This window comes from Synchiropus splendidus, chromosome 9, assembly GCF_027744825.2.
Source record: "Synchiropus splendidus isolate RoL2022-P1 chromosome 9, RoL_Sspl_1.0, whole genome shotgun sequence".
In the NCBI taxonomy this organism is placed as follows: domain Eukaryota; kingdom Metazoa; phylum Chordata; class Actinopteri; order Syngnathiformes; family Callionymidae; genus Synchiropus; species Synchiropus splendidus.
In genome coordinates, this window is record NC_071342.1 from 21,951,886 (window position 1) to 21,968,997 (window position 17,112).

A 17,112-nucleotide genomic window follows, 5' to 3' on the forward strand; every position below is an offset into this window, starting at 1 on the left:
CTGACTCAGCAGATGTCCGCCGCCACCGTGAGCAGCAGTGGCGGCTCGGCACCGGCACCTGGATGGACCGCAGCGCCACCGTCCTCCGGGCAGACTCTCAGCACTCAGCTGTGGAAGTGACCTCCAGAACCTCGGGAGGGTCCTCACAGAAGAATGACTGGCAGCTGTCGTGTTTTTCTTTTCTCGTCGTCTGAAGACAAATACAGCACAATAGAGGAGGAGACGCTCCCGGAAGCTAGTCCGCTAGATATAGTGTATCAATATGAGAGTAGATGGTTTAGTCGCGTGCTGTGTGTGTGTCGTCCTCCCGCTGCAGGCGCACAACCTGTGTGTGTGTGTGTGTGTGTGTGTGTGTGTGTGTGTGTGTGTGTGTGTGTGTGTGTGTGTGTGTGTGTGTGTGTGTGTGTGTGTGTGTGTGTGTGTGTGTGTGTGTGTGTGTGTGTGTGTGTGTGTGTGTGTGCGCGCGTGTGTGTGCGCGCGTGTGTGTGCGCGTGCGCGTGTGTGTGTGTGTGTGCGCGTGCGTGTGTGTGTGTGTGTGTGTGCGCGTGCGTGTGTGTGTGTGACTGTGATGTAACCCAGAGCCATAGAAGACGTCGACGGTGCTGACAACCACGTGACCCCCACGTGGACACTCACTCATTCTTCATTGCCATCAGCTGAAACATTATGACCCCTGACAAGAGACCTGGGCATCAGGGCTGAGCCGGACCGTGGCTCTCAGTCCAGGTAGGAGATGAGATCCTTCCCTGGCTGGAGTCCTTCAAGCATCTTGGGGTCTTGTTTTCGGGTGAGGACAGAAGAGCTGGGGCCAAAGACGAGGCCTTTAACTCTCACTTGTGGTCTCCAAATCAAAGAAGGTCACAGATACCAGAGTTTTCTCTGCAGGTCTCAGTCAAGTCTGGCTCTCTTTACTGTGGCTGCTGCCCCCACAACCGGACAGATTTTTAGCGGCCGGACCTTTGATCAGTGGTCATAATGTTATGGCTGGTAGGTGAAAATCATTTGCTGGTTCAGGTTTAGAGTTTAAACTCCGCTCTATTCACCACTGCACTGATGGAAGTTTCCATCTCCAGATGAGTCAGCGGTTTCCATCATCAGACCCTCATGGATCCGACTCACTGCAGCACTCCGCTTTCCTCCCTCTCTCATCTCCGCTCCTCTGTTCCGTCCTCCCTCTTTTTGTTTCCTGGTGACGTTCCTCTTCTGCTCACAGGCAAAACTTGAATGACGTCTTTGATTCTGTGTTCCAGAATGTTCTCCCGAGTCTTTGTGGCGTCACTTCAGGGACTTCGCAGGTTTTGAAAACTTGTGGCGTGTTTCTTGTATCGTCGTGTTCAAAGACTCCATCATCGTGTGGTGATTCAAAAGAGAGAATGTTCCCCTGTGTGCGTGAGATGAAACACCTATCTATATATATATATATATATATCGTCATGTAGTGATGGAGACGTGTACGTCGTCCGACTGAGGACACGAGTTAGATTATAATGTGGAAATTAAAAGTCTTATGGAAAATCTGTTTGTGGTGATGTGTAACAAATGTCTGGTCAAAGTTCAATCCATGGGCTCAACAGTCACTATGATGTAAATCCCAAAACATTGAAGAGAAAAGTACTGGAATAAAGAGAAAGAAGTCAAAAGTCTGTTGCAACAAAAAGACCTGGAAGCTTCTCACTCTGCTTGTGCTGGACAGAGACTGGAGCCTGCGATGGACAGATGGATCTTCAGCCCTGAAGACTGACTCTCACCTGCGCTCACCAGCTTTGAACAAGGTCTCAGACACAGGGTTTCTCTGCAGGGGGTGGGGCCTCAGACGGACAACAAACCGCCATCGTCACTGAGACGTTCCTGAGTCTTAGCTCCACACTCGTGGCCTGCAAGAGTCTCCTCAGCTGCTCGACAGTCACGGCTCTGGTCGCTCTCCTGAGATTTGATCTGCTCCATCAGAAACTCTGGTCCCCGCTGCACCAGTCGACGCTCTCAAGCTCAGATCTCAGGACAAAGGTGTTGTCAGATCCCGGGCGTCTGCTCGCTCTTTGATCTGCCGCTTCCATCCACTCACCTTTTTGTTTCTCTGCTTTCCGGAGCTGCTGTTTTCCCCCGCGAGCTGACTTTCTCTTTGTTGTGCATCTGCATTATTGACGCTGCCCTGTCAGCTGAGATCTGACTTCTTACTCCCGCAGCTTTTTTTAAACCTGGCAGTGAACGTGGTCTCCAGCAGGTTTAAATACACCAAGCCCAGAATCAAATTCTTATATAGTAATAGTCACCGACAAATGGAAAAAAAAATCATAAATAAATCAAATTCAATGAAGTTCGTATTATATAATAAGAGTCTAAACTAGGAAATAACCAGGGTGTTGTTCAGTTGAAATGAGACTCATTTCTGAGAAATATGAGTCGTGATTCTGGGAATGAAAGTTAAAATCTGAGGACATAAAAAAACGAGGGAAATTCTCCTGTGTTGCACGGGGCTCCCTCAACTAGCCAACCATTAGATTGGTGGCTGGTTCATAAGTCGACTGGTTATGACATCATCGCTCTCTCTGCAGGACCTGCAAAACAAAGAAAGTATGGGACCATTTGACAAAGGGCACTGCGCTATTTAAGGGCCAAAACTTTTATCTTTTATAAATGTTCTTTTTTATAAATTACTATTTACATCACTACAACCATACATGTTCCTATTGGAGCCCTTTTTCCCCTCATTTCTGACCAGCACTGAGGCCCCTCCCACTCCTCATGAACCAGTGCCATCAGTTTGGTAAACGCTGTGTTTGATCGTAGGATCTTTGTTGACTGGTTAAAAACACTTGAAATGCCCTTGTTATTTACTGTAGTTATGGCTCACAGTAAAATACATAGCATTTAAAAGCTCTTGAAAACATTAAAAACTGACCTCTGTGCCACATCAAAGTCAGATGTGAAGGGCATTTTAAGTTTGAAATTTGATGATAAACTGAGCCAGCAACAAGCGCAAAAATCATTTTGGTGACGGCTTGAGCACCAGCTTCCCAAAACGTCTGTGCACGTGTACGTCATTTCCAGGCGCGACAAGGCTGTTGAACGTCTGTGAAACACTTTTAAATCGCATCTGTTTTTTTAATTTTGTGTTTGTTAAATAATAGTTTGCAATACACTGATCTCTCGCTCTTTCCAATTTGAAAACCGCTTCGCCCCCAGACGGTCCTTCTATTTCCAGGTCACAATTTGACAACATCACAAAGAAACAAAGCAGCGACACCTGTATATTATTCAATAAAATAACCGTCAGATGATGTTTAATTATTAGATGAAATGAGAGAAATAATTCAGTAAAAACATGGCGCACAAGCCGGAGTGGTTTTGTTTTTTTCCCCTGAAGTTCAGAGCCCCAGGTGGGCACGTCCCCGCGAGGCTGCCCGTGCGATCGCACTCACATCCTATTTTTTATGAAGCCATATGAGGACACGACCCAAGTCAGTGACTGGTCATCCGAAACCTTCCTGGAATTTAATCTAAACGATAAATAGAACACGTTTTCTGAAAACATGTTTGTTGGATGCGGGCGATGGTTCCTGCCTACATGACAAACACTAGGTGTGTGTTGCTCCCACCGTGACCGTTTTGCCATCCACTCTCAATTTTATTCGGTGGTTTTACCACCTTCAAACAGTGAGTGAAAGATGCGCACGCGTGGTTTTTACAGGTTTATTTTGGATCCCAGTTACAGTGGCACCTTTTGAACACATGAATGCAGACGTGTGACGGATGACGGATGCTCAACCTCAGGACCAACAAACCCTCTGATGCCTCCTCCCTGTTTGAGTTTCACACGTGGTGAAGTTAGCATGTTCACAACGTGTCAAGGGAGAACAGCAGCAGCTCCTCCCGACCCCTTTTCCCATCAGCTTGGCAAAAAGACAAAACGATCAGTCGGACATTTGCCTTGAAAAAGTCCAGGTATTGGACTGAAATGATGAGGCTGTAAATCCAAGGTGTACGAAAAAGTCCCAGGTTAAAAGTCAACAGTCAGAAATTATCAGTCAGAATTTCAACGGATGAAAAATTACGACAAAACACCGACGTAATAAAAGTCGACTTTCGCTCAGAGAGAAAGAAAAAGTCTCCAAAAAGGAAAAGCAAGGTTTGTGTAGCTCGTCCGAACCGGAGCCCACTTCAACCACAGCGCAGTCTTTCCATCGTGCAGGGACACGTTCTTCCCAACCTCCACTGGTGGTGGGGATTCAAACCAGCACCCTCCTGGCTCTCAACTTGTCGGGGTCAGGGTTTGGTCGAGAGCCCATGACGGTTCAGGTTCATCCGGGTCGTTCAGAACAACCGTCAACGTTGGGCGTTCATCCCCATGACTCACTGAAATCCTCATGTGACCTGCGGCCGGGCAACTTGAGCTCGGCCTCCGTGCGAGACTGAAAATGACATCTCAATGTTTTTCAGAACATTAACCTGTTTTTTTTTTCACAACTCGGCAAATCAGAAGACTCAACTGTCCGGATCAAGTTTGCGCAGAAGTCCATTGTCTGTTCTCCAGAAGCACCAGCGGCGGTCGCTCTCGCGCTGGTCTCGGGAAGACGTCACACCTCCACGACCACCGAGTCCGTCCGATGTTTGGGCTCGTAGGCCATGGAGGGCTTCTCTGTGCGGGTGTGCCACACCAGAACCTGCGAGGGAGCAGAGGCTCGGTCACGTGATCGGACTCTCAGATGAGGCTTCGTGAAACAGTAGATGGATCTTTGGAGTAGAACCACTCCAGTGAAGTGAAGAAGTGAAACCACCATTCTTTACAGCAAGAGCTCCAACACAGCAACGGAGCTCCTGTGAGGACCTGTTTCATGAAGCCTGACCAGTCAGTCAAGTGAGTTCAACAGGAGCTGAGTTCAGGTGAGGTCACAACAGAGCAAACAAGTCGGCACCTGTGTTGTGTGTGTTTGGTCCGTGACATCAAGCAGCTTCAACTGAAGCGTCACATGGTTTCATGGTACTAACGTTCGTGTTAAAACACAACAACAAACATCTCACCAAGACACTCAGTTGAGCTTTGTTTAAGGCGATTGAGTTGAAACCACAAGGGCGTCATGAGCAAATGTTTTTATGCTTTTAATGCATGGGCCCCAGGTCCCATTTGTTCTGGCCCCGAGATCAGAAAGGTTCAGAAGCCCTTCCCTCTACAGGAAGGAGAAACCCGACGCTGAGCTAGTCATTTCAGTGGCCCCTTTTAAAACTCAACGTCCATCTTCTGAGTTCCGTCTCTTTAAATCCAGCTTCTATAACAAACATGACAGGTTTGCTAATGGAGCTCTTGTTACCTTCACTCACAAGCTGCTGATTGGTGGAAAGGAAAGACGGAGGGTAAAAACGGAACGGGGTGAAGGTAGGTTCAGAGCCTCCTGTGGGAGTCCAGACGTGAGCGTGTTCCCCCAAGAGAGCAGAGTGAGCTCCATCAGCTTCAGCAGGACTGTGCCGCCAACACGTCTCAGTGGACCAGCAGCCGTCACCCAAACAACGTGGAGATGGTTCCTCAACATCTGCTGTCTTCAGGGACCTCGTGTTCTCAAGGTCCCTGACCCTGGAGCTGGGTTTGTTGAGGGCCACCTGATGACCTGAGGGGTTGTCAGACCACAGACTGGGCCCAGGTGCAGAGCTCAGCAGAGCCAGGCGCAGCAGGATGCTGGAGGAGACTCACGGCCTCAGTTTCAGTCCGGTTCCATGGCGTCCCTTCTGCTCATCTCTCTCTCTCTCTCTCACACACACACACACACTCAGACCTGATGTGATTTACTGCTGGCTCTCAACACTGCTGTTGCTTCTTCAGGTGGAACGTGTCACTTCCTGCTGATGCTCCTGCTAATTGGCCCACTTTGCATGCCAAACCAGCCCGATGCTGGAGCCGACTCTCACACCCACGGTGCCTTGGACCACGTCCCACCGGGCGGCGCCAGCGTCTGGCGAGGAGGTTGGGACGAACGCACGATCGGTTTCACTTGTGTGGAGCGTTGGAGAGAGGAACCCAGCCTTCACTGACCTGTGGGACCTGTGAGAGCCGCCTGAACTGGACTCTACCAGCAGGACATCAGCTCACATCCCTCACCACCATCACACCAACCTCCCCCTGCTCTGTCATCTGGCTCCATCAGACCCAGCAAACTCCTCCCACCTGCCCCTCATGGCAGAGCCGACCATCTAAACCCTCCATGTCAAGGTGACCCTTTTTTTCAGCAGCCCACACCCCAGTTTGGAGAAGAGCCGACCTCAAACCTAATGGAAGTTCTAAATCAGTGGTGCATTGTCTTCTCCATGAGGTTATTGTAATAATAACTATTAATAAGTAGAACTTTACTATTCAATAAATTCACAAAAAAATCAATAATAATTTTACTTTATTATTGAATATTTAGGACACGAGGTTAAATTTCATATATATCTCATATCTCATCTCATGTCTGATCCTTTTCAAATACCATGTTTTATAAAAAATTGTATAAAATTGTATTTATTGTTATGTGTACACACACATATACATACATATATATATACATATATATATACATACATATATATACATATACATATATATACATATACATATACATATATACATATATATACATATACATATACATATATATACATATACATATACATATATACATATATATACATATACATATACATATATATACATATATATATATCTGAGTCTAGATGCACTGAATGAGTCCTTGACTCATGACTCGTCCTTTGAGACCGTGGCAGCTCTGCATTCCACGCAGAGGTGGGAGTGTCTGGTGTCTCAACTCTGGCAGGGGAACACCTGCATGGAGGTTTTGCTGCTGTCAGCAGATCCGTCTGATGACGCCACTCCCTCCAGCTGCAGGATGGATGACGAAGACACTTCCTGCTGAAGGGTGGCATCAATTTCAGGAGGCGAGCGGCGCATCAGGCTCATGGAGCTGATAATGATGATGAGAGGTTCAAGAAACGGCAGCTTCTCTTTGCCCCAGAGACCGTCAGACTGGCTGCACCAGCTGACTCAGCAACAACAGATCACTTCCGAATCATCTCGGGAATTGAACCCACAAACGCCTCCAGATCACGAGAGACACACCGTGAGCGTCACTTTGCACCAAAACTGAACAGCAACGATAGGTCGAAGAAAGCACGACAGGTGAAAGGAGGAGGACCGGAGAGGAAGAGCGGGTCATGAGGAGGACAGAACGTCGGAGGCAGAAAGATGGAGCAAGCAGGGGACTGACCCGGGTGCAGTTGTTGGCCCTGGGCTCCAGCTCCGTCACCTTGGTGATCTGCTTCAGGAAGTCGGACTCCTGCATCCCGGGCTGCGAGCCTCGCCGCTTGAACAGGGCCCGTGGGTTGGAGAGGATCACCTGGAGGTTCACCGCGAAGCCTGAGGGAGACAAAGCAAAACCAGGGAGTCAGTTATCACCCAAAAGTGACTCGACCTCCACACGTCAGACTCAACTGAAACCCGAGAAGATGGATGTGCTAAGGTGCTGATGAAACAGCACCTCTAAACCCTCCGGAGCTCCTGGAAGAAGAGCTGCTCCCCTCAGACCAGGAGGAATTATGGGATGCTCACACCATCGGAGAGGCCTCGCAGCAGCAGCTTCTGCTGAGAGTCTCCTCTTCTTCTGCAGACGGGTCATGTGACCTCAGCAGTTCTTCATCCGTGCCTTCAAAAACAAACCACTTGATCTAGTCTGAGAGTGGCAGAGGGAGCTTTGAAAGAGACGAGCCGTTCGTGGGGGACTGTCTTGCTCAAGGACACTGCAGCGGTTCCAAATCCAGCTGCAAGTGCTTCCAGGTCTCAAGACAAACTTGTCGTCTATTCAATGTAGCAGAGATTTAAACCGCAGTCGCCATGGCAACAGAAACAAAAGACAAATGAAACCACCATCAAACTGAACTGACAAACATGCTAATGCTAGCGCCTCACTAGCTGAGCTGCAGTCCGAAGACCGAGTCCATCCACCCGGTTCAAGTCGCGGTCAGCCCAGCCTCAAGACCAGACCGTGACTCGCCAACTCGGTTACAAGTCCGTTTCACCAAATCATGTCAGATCATCAAACGACGCCTTCATTCGACATAAAATATTTCACAAAAAAAGGGTCCAAAAGTAGAAACAAGTTCAAAGTTCTGTGTTGTTTTTTTTTTAAATTTTAAACCAACAGTGATAAAAAAGGACGACACAAAAGCAAAATCTGTAAATAAGACGGAAAAAACCCATCACAATAAAAAAGAAAAGTGAATCAGAAACGCCGCAGTCAGCAAAACATCCATATTTTTTAAATCTGTTGGAGAAAAGAAAAAAGGCAATCTATCACAAGGAACACTCCAGTAGTAGTGAGAAAAAGGCCAGTGATGTTCATGAGCCAGGACCAGTTTCGCCACCGCGTCTTCTCTCCTGCTCTGATCTTCAGCTTCAGCAAAACTGGCTGCGGGTAGAAAAGTGCCGACTGCGGCAGATCTGAGCTCCAATGAAGTGGGTGAGTGATGGGTGGATTGGCCCGGCGTCAGCGCTAATACAGGTGTAACCCGGGCGGTCGGACGGATTTACACGTGGATCAATGTTCCCACGCTCATCCATGCAGATGAGGCAGCGGTGGATAATCCCGCCGCACACGGAGGGAGGTCACACGATCTGAGCGGGAGTCCGGCGGCGCGGCCTTCGGGAAGAACGAGGAGATCCTCTGAAACCTCTGGTGACCAGCCCACGTCAGACCTGATCTGCCATAACATTATGACCAGCAACCTCACATGTAACAGTATTTATATGAGCAAATTTCATCTTCATGACAAAACAGCATCAGACTGAGACCTGTGAATCTTTGGCGGGTGACCCGCACTCTGCCGGCAAAGGGGTGTATTCCACCGAAAGCAGAGGCAGCGCGGAGGTCGGGTGACCCGAACTGCACCACATGGCGGCTGCAAATGTGTCGAATGAGCTGTGGCTGAGTGGAAGTCAATATGAATCCTTGCTCACCAAGCAAACCCAGTAGTACTACTGTTGCTACCCATCATTAGCCACGTTCACAAATTCACAGGCTACACGCTCCATACTAGTGGTAAAAAAGGGAGGAAGATTAAACCTGTATTTGTATGTGTTTGTTAATATTTATAGGTTGGCAGAAGTTTATTTCATTCCCACCACAAAAATACAACAAAAACTCTTTCATCTCACCTTGATCTGAGGAAGTGAAAGGAGAAGCGAGAAGAACTAGACCTATTATTCTTTCACATTATCAAGAAGAGAAGGGAAGAAAAATAGGCTGGGAAAACGGGTGGCGGGTCCACATCAATCTAGTATCAGAGGTTTTTAGTTGAAGAATGAGAGAAAGGGTTGCCACTTGGAAATAACCAGTGTTTTTGATGCTCTGAGGTTTCGAGGAGGACGCAGTATCTGTGAGCTGCGGTGAGATTCACTGGAGCTTTGTTTGATACGCGCTGTAAAAGCAGGCGGCGACAACATAGCAGAGGTGAGAAGGCTCAGATGACCGGTGTGTTACTGGTGAGAGCATCTCATGCTGCGTTCCAGCTCGCTCAGAAGCGAGCGAAGAAGGGAAGTTGGACCTGGGACCGACGTCACAGCCGAGCAATGGAAGTCAGAGAGGAAGAAAGCGACGTGCATCTGATCTAGTCTCACGTCAGCCTGTTTCAGATACGAGCAACTTCTTAGTCCGCCACCAACTAGTCAGAATCCAAACATCTACTTCCAGTGTACGTTCGATGAAAGCCATCTTGGCTTGTGTCCTTAAGGGTGGTGACGAGCACGGCCGGGACGCACCGTCAGAGAGGGAGGAAAATAGTTCCTCAAGAAGTTCAACAGAGGAGAGCAGAGAGAGAACGTGCGAGGGAAACCACGTGGAGGGGCGTGGCACCTGCCGTCACTGCGCCGCTCCAGTGAGAGATTAAGATAGATTTGGCCGACAACAGCGCGCTCATGAGGAACTGCTGCGGAGCCGCTTCCCACCAATCGTCTATAAACACCAGAGGAAGTTCCATCTAAAGAAGTTTGCTCTAAACCCTGGAAATGAATGGTTTTTCAGTCGGTTTGTTCTGCCGTTGGGAATAATGTTGCAGTGCACTTGCTTGTGTGAAAGTATTGAGAGAGACGTCGTCGCAGATGCAACGCGGTTGTTTGTGAAGCTTGCCAGGTCACATGGTACGGATGAAGTAGAGAAATAGATAAATATAAGTGAAAATTTGGGCGAGCCAAACCGCCATCTTAGTTATGGTTCTGACTGAAAGTCCCCCGGATTCTCAGGTGGAAATCTGATGTCTAGCTTTAAAGAAACCTTTATGAAGGAATAGTGGCATAACTGGAATAGAAAATAAAAAACAACATTATTCGTTCTCATTTATTCGTATTTACAGGTTCACTCTGCATTGCAAGCTCTTCATTTTTTAAATAAAGAAATGAAAATGTTTTCAAAGGGGCCATGATTGTGCAGCCCTAGTTGTCATGTGACTCCCCATATATCTTGGTTGACATTAGAACTTTGGCGACCTTGTGTCGTGGAAGTGTGGGAGAGTCTTCACGACCTCAGTGATAAGGCTTAGTGGAACCAACTTGTGGATTGAAAAACAATACAACATCAACAAGACCTTTTCTAAAATTCCCGTGTGATAACAACAGCATGAAAACCGATGCAGACGTGACACTTCACGTCACTACACTACGTGTCAAGCTCCACAAACACAACCGTCTTACCTGCCATGTCGGTGGCGAAAGGCCGGTCCGGTCTCCAGCCCGTGTACCAGCCCACAACTTTTCCAGCTTTCACCAGGGGGCGCTCATAGCTCCGTCCACCCACGAAGCCCACGGGCCACACGGACACACCCTTGGTGCTGCGCATCTGCAGGAAGAGGAGGCGGATTAAGACGGACGCACTCATTGGCGCTGCAGCTAACAGTTACTTTCGTTGTCAACTAATCTATTCACTGTTTTTGCGATGAGTCGACTCATCGCGATGACTTTGTTTGGACCTTTTATGAATTTCTGTTTAACCTGAAGTTGCTTAAACCATCTCACCGTGATACTCCGACACCTTACATTATTAAACAAGTATATTCAAATAATGACACATCACCCAGGAACATGTATCAACCCTGTGAAGCGTGAAGCATGAAACAGTTGACAGACAGCTCCAGTTCTTTAAAACTTGAGAAGAATTTACAATCATCTCTATACACATATGGATCCCATATAAAATGTCTTATCAACATCCACATCAAAAGATCTTATTTGAATGAGAATCTAAAGCGATATGTTCAGTGTGGCTCCCTAGTTCAGTTCTGGTTATTATTAGGAGAGAGACACTGAGGACACTTGACTACATCATTCTACTGTGGTGTGGAAGGGGTTTGCTCATCCTTCAGACGCGTCATCTGCACAAACAAAACGAAGCCACACTTTTGAACACCGTGACCCGTCGCCGCTCGAACTCCTCCGTGACTGTGACTGAGGCGGTCAGTCGGAGGCGGTGAGGCGGGGCCTGGGGCGCGCAGCGACGGCGGCCAGTTGGAGTCGGACCTCAGTCAGGAACCAAGTAAAGGAACAGAAATGAACATATCTGAATGATTCCAGAGAAGGTGATAGTTTCTCACGGCTTCTCCTGTGTGTGTTTACACCAACAGCAACACGACGCATCGACGCCCAGATTTTGACGTCGACAAATCTTTGATGTTGACGTCAAAATCCACAGACTGTGGTGCTGCGTCCGCGCTCATCATCTGGGCTTTCATTTCAATGCGGACGTCTGTGACGCCTGATGTTGCCCATCCATCATCTTTTGTGTGCTGAAATAAGCGCAGCACCTGGGTGAGACGTCATAATTCTTCGACTTTATTGTTAGCTTTAATTGCCAACTGCTTTCAGAGGCTCTTCAGCAGATACAAAAGAAAGCCTGCAGGAGTTGGACTGTTTATGAAGATAATAACCAACAGGAGTTTCTGGCTGCCGTCACAATGATAAAGTATCGACTCTCTGCTCTTCCCCCCTCCACCTCTCGTGCTCCATAAACTGCAGCACCTGGGTCCCGCAGTGGCCCCCGAGCCAAGCCTGGCAGCTTTGAAGCTCTGGCCAGTTAATGCAGCGGCCCCTGGGCTTCCACCGTGACGGCAAATCTCACCCCGCCTGCGGTGCTGCCGCTGCCCGACTCCCTCTCTCGGGTCATTTTTCAAAGCCTCTGTAATGACCTCGGATGAACACCGGAGGCTCAGGAGGAAGAACTCCAGCTCCTGCTCTCAGTCAGACCGACGATGATCTCCCGTGATGAAGCTGCACATGGACACAGCTGATGGAGTCGGCCTGTTGACATGTGAGCCAGACTATTGTTTTCCTTTGAGTGCCTGTACAGTATGTTCGCTGGAGTGAGCACCGGCTGATGTCGGAGTCAGACTCCCAGAGCGACCGCAAATGATCAAAAAAGGAAACAAAGTGAAGAAAATCGCTCTGAAAAAAAAACCTCTCTCTCAGCTGGAGGCAGAGAAAAACAGTTCCGGCTTTTTATGCAATATTAAAACTGAACTCTGACTCCTGACGCATTTTTTAAAACAACATGCGTAGATTTACTTCTTCTTCCTGATAAAATAGTCCACAACCTGGTTATAGGGCAGGTGTTCCTGTCAGGAGTCTCAGGAAGTGTTTCAGTAGCAACTGAAAGTCTCAGCAGTTGTTGGCATTAAGTTGAGAGTCATAGTCACTTTTTTATGTATTTTTCCAAGACCTGACAACAGCCTGGTACTCTGGCATCTGCAGCATCACATCGGCCAGTTCCAGTTCCGTCCTGCAGTATGATGTGAGAGCAAACGGAGCAGCGAGGAAGGTCGTGTGAGATTGCCTCATCAACCTCTTAGTTAGAGGTTGGAGTGAACAATCGGAGTGAAAAGGCCAGCGCCGTCGCAGTCTGAACGGTCGGTGGTCGGACTGTAACTCTTCATTCCGATCTGTCGGAACGTCTGCGGCTCTTTCCCCAGTTTCATGCGGCTCTTCACCAAATGAGTCGCCAAACTGGCTGCGGTTTTGGTAAAGTTGCTGTTGAGATGATGGTTCATACAGGAAATAAGACAAAAATGTCAAAATATTGTTCAAAGACTTTGTCTTGCATTTCACTTTTATAAACAATAAACCTCACTGCACGTGCTCCACATCGGGGGGGAGGGGCTTGGAGCATCGTTCAATGCTGATGTGAGTAGTGGTCCTAAGACTTGGAGCGTCATCAGATCCACGATCAACACGACTGACATGACTTGGTTCCACGTTTCACTCTGTCCTTCCCGAAACTGAAGGTCTGGCATGTGTTTCACCTATGATTCATTGTTGATGGTGGTGAAGTCTGTTGAATTCAGTAGAGAGAAGATGAGACGCTCCAGTGTGCAGCGTGGCTCACACACACAGACCGGGGCCACGTTATTGGTGGCATGAGCCACGTCCAAAAATATAGACGTCAGATAAATGGCGCACACATTTCTATCTACGCCACTTGATATTTCCAGGAGGATCACGGTAAAATGGATGAATTTTAAAAATACATGCACAAGAGACAAACACCAGAGGTGAACCAGCAACCTTGTCTCACACACAGGGATGAGCTTTAACCGCTATACTGCGCTAAGTCACGTGCCCAGCTGTTCAGGTGAAGCCTCACAGCCTGACATGTTTGTAGCATGTGGCTCTTCTCAGCAACACAGTCAAACAATGTGGCTCTGAGCCTCGGACTGGTTGGCCTCCCCTGGTCTAGAGGAACATTTTGAAGTTGCTTGCAGAGGTAAACATGATGGAAACCCCGTGAACCTCCAGTCGGCTTCAACAGCAGAGCCTCGGTGAGAAGTTAGCAGTGAAGACTCACTGCAGATGAAACTCCTCGTCTCACTGCAGCCTCCTCACTAGTGTGTCAGTGTCGCCGTGTCAGCCTGAGAGGTCGGCGGCGCCAACAGATGGAGCATTATTCTGCTCGCTGGCGCACCCTTCCTTCCATCTGTGAGGCCGGAGCAGACACACTCTGCAGCAGCGACTCCTCATTAGATCTTTATTTACAACGGGAGGGCGACGGTTCACAGCCGCCACACTTTCAGAGCGGCAGCGAGATGGAACCAGAGTGACAGTGAGATAATGAAGGACTGTTAAAGGTTATTGTTGTTAAGTGGACTTCAGAGAATCCTGACTTCCTGACAGTGAGTTGAAATCGTGACTTTAAACATCCACAGCATCATTTCTGAAGCTCAGCGATCTCACGGCTGAATTTCCTCATCAGGGTCAGGAACTTGACTCTGTAAGGGGCAGGTCATGTGGCAGGACCTCCAGGATATTGGACGGAGCTCCACTCCAGTATTGGCGGCGGCGTCCTCTTCCGCGTCCCCATTAGGCTTCACTGATCGCGGACACACTCTCACAGGCAGCGCTAATGCTACGAGCCGCCATCAGTTAGGGACCATCAACAAATTCTAAAGCCTCAAAGTATGAGTGACATCTTCAATAAGACCATGGAAAACAAGCATTTTAGGAGAGACACTTGTGAAAAGGTTTTTCATCACACAAGACAAAGGACTGACAGTTTGGATCATGATTTGGAGAATAGAATATGACTAAATGATCATTTCTTCACCTGATTTCTAATGTTTCTTCAGTAGCACCTAGGAAATGTGTCCAGACTGCTCCACAGTTCAAGTCAACTGTTCAGAGACATGAGATACAGCAGACAGACGGCTCCATTTAACCCCTAAATAAAGCTGGCAGAGCAGCCTGTCAGACACCAGCGGCTTCTACCAGAGACCTGGAACATTGAGTTTCTCATCTCTGCACTGAGTTCACTGTTCTATTGAAACATCAACACATCATGATGTTGGAGACAAACTCCACTAATAAGTTCCATCATAAAACAGTTTCAAGAGAGACTGTAGTCCATATAGCCCGTCCCTAGCGTGCACCATAGTCCCAGACCTCCAGAGTCCACCCGTCACTCAGGCAGCATATGAAGAGTCTGCCCATGGCAACACGCCAGCAACACGCCGGCGGCTGCCCCCGAGGGCCGTTTGAAGGTTTCCTCATGTTTGAACATCCACTGTCGGCTCATGCGGCACAGAGGTGCTGAGGCAGCAGAAGTTCCCCAGCATGTTTCGGGTCAACGCTCAGCAGGAGCGGAGCCGAAACCCCTGCAGAAGCCTTGAGATGTTTGAGTGCACCAAAGGGGAGCTCTGAACGTCACATGGAGCTGCAGTCCTGCTGAGACGCTCCCAGGTTCTCAGCCTCCCTCAGTCTCACCACAGCGGGCGCGGACCTCCTGTCAAGAGACTTGTTCGGTCTACACACCCGTTTACTCAGTTCCGCTGAGCTTCGCTGACATTGTGTGAGTAAGACTATCTTGACGCATTTTTGCTCGACCCACCACCAGGTCAGTCCACTCCCATCTTCATCACATTACTACTTTCTCATGACTTCAGAAAGCGCCCCTGCGGCGGCTGCACAATGTTCTAGGCTTTATTGAGTCCCTCATGAACACACCATAAGGCGAGCCTACAGGTCAGTCAGGTCATGGGACCGCAGACTAACAAAGGTAAATAACTGCCGCTGAAGCTTCTGGGGCCGCGTGCGTGCGTGCGTGAGGTCGGTGCTGCTGGCTGGCATCATCACCTCAGGCTCCCTCTCTGTACAAACAAATAATGAAGGAGGGACGGCGTGTGCACACACCGCCCGACTCCTGATAATGAAGTATACAAAATCCATTATGGATGTTCCAGCCTGCTGCTCGGGAGAAAGAGCCGTCATTGTGTCGTCGGCGCACCAGGAGCGTGTGTTTTTATCTGCCAGTTATTAATATGCAGCGGCAATTGGTGAAAGAGACGGAAAGAAATGAGCTGGGAGAGAATGAATGAATCTAATTACAGGGACGCGGCGAGATGCAGCGGTGCAGAAGGCTGCGGCGAGCGGGTTTGTACGGAGGGAGGTGAGGAGAGGAATGTGTGAGCCTGCTGCAGATGATGTCCAGCAGTCACCAGTGCTTTCACACGCACCAGCGTGAGCGAGCGAGCGAGAGAGATGTTGGCCAGTGAGCTGCTCCATGAGAAGCCACGGTGGCAGCCCACGCTGGAAAGGTGTTGGACACACTTTATTGATTCAAATGCGGTCCAATTTATTAAGTGCACAACAAAGTAAAAAAAAAAAAAATTAAAAGCAGCAAACTCATTAGTGAAAAATAGTGTTGGTTGAGCTGAGGACATTTTGTTTTTTAAATACAGCACATAAACCATTGTCTATTATTATTATTATTTATTATTATTAACAAAGTCAAATTTTAACTAAAAAATAATATATAACACAGCAAAACTACTCAACTTATGGGCTGCTATCTTCAGATCTCACATGACAAGTGGAGTCATATTCAGAAGGTGTCTCCTGTAGTCGTCTTGGACTTCAGTTCTGAGAACTCCTGTAGTGACTTGGTCTCCTCTAAAACAGCGTTTTTCAACCTTTTTCTAGCCACGGCAGCCTTGGTTCATTGAGAAAATCCTAGGCTCACCACCAGAGGAACCTCAGCCAAAGCGCACTTGTGGTAAAAGTCCTATAGAAAATCCCTATTCATTTGTAAGAAACTGTAGCTACTGACACTCACTTGTTATTTTGCCAGGATATTTGCAGAAATACATTGCAGAAAATGTATTTGGTTCAAATGCGTCCAGAAAGAGGCGGAAATATGGCAACATATATCATGATTTATTTACTGACTTTAAATAACTGTTTGAATTTGATCACTTCTCTTTTGCATGTTATTGTAGTTTTTATCATTCTTTGCCTGAACTTGCTTCATAAAAACAATGAATCTTTCTCTCTTCACATTTATTTTGTTGTGTATTTTGTTTTTCGCCAACTTTTAAACCACAGATCAAACTTTGACAGTCCATGAGTCTCAATGAAGCTTTGAAGTGAGACGTCAGGTTAGCTCTGCTAGCTCTGCGGTGCAGACAGTCTTTGGCCTGGCGGCGGCTCTGACAAGGATCCCTCCCTCCCTCCCTCCCTGGTTCTGTGGTGAAAGTGTGTGGTCAAGTTAGAGGTGCATCAGCTTTAAAAATAGCAGGAAGTTTCGCATGTGAGCGGCTTCT

General features: G+C 48.0%; 2 protein-coding genes across 3 annotated transcripts in view; one reads left to right on the forward strand and one right to left on the reverse strand.

Annotated features, from left to right (window-relative positions):
• Window positions 1-1,824, forward strand: part of LOC128764524 (stromal membrane-associated protein 1-like) — a 53,994-nt gene extending 52,170 nt beyond the window's left edge. For both annotated transcript variants that reach the window (XM_053874300.1, XM_053874301.1), the window contains one exon: window positions 1-1,824. In XM_053874300.1, coding sequence (XP_053730275.1) covers window positions 1-120 — 120 coding nt within the window. In that variant the 3' untranslated portion in view covers window positions 121-1,824.
• Window positions 944-17,112, reverse strand: part of b3gat2 (beta-1,3-glucuronyltransferase 2 (glucuronosyltransferase S)) — a 27,471-nt gene continuing 11,302 nt past the window's right edge. The window contains exons 2-4 of the mRNA XM_053874302.1: window positions 10,727-10,871; window positions 7,254-7,402; window positions 944-4,661 (exon numbers count right to left, since the gene is read on the reverse strand). Of these exons, the coding sequence (XP_053730277.1) occupies window positions 4,575-4,661; window positions 7,254-7,402; window positions 10,727-10,871 (381 nt within the window). The 3' untranslated portion in view covers window positions 944-4,574. The remainder of the gene's footprint in view (window positions 4,662-7,253; window positions 7,403-10,726; window positions 10,872-17,112) is intronic.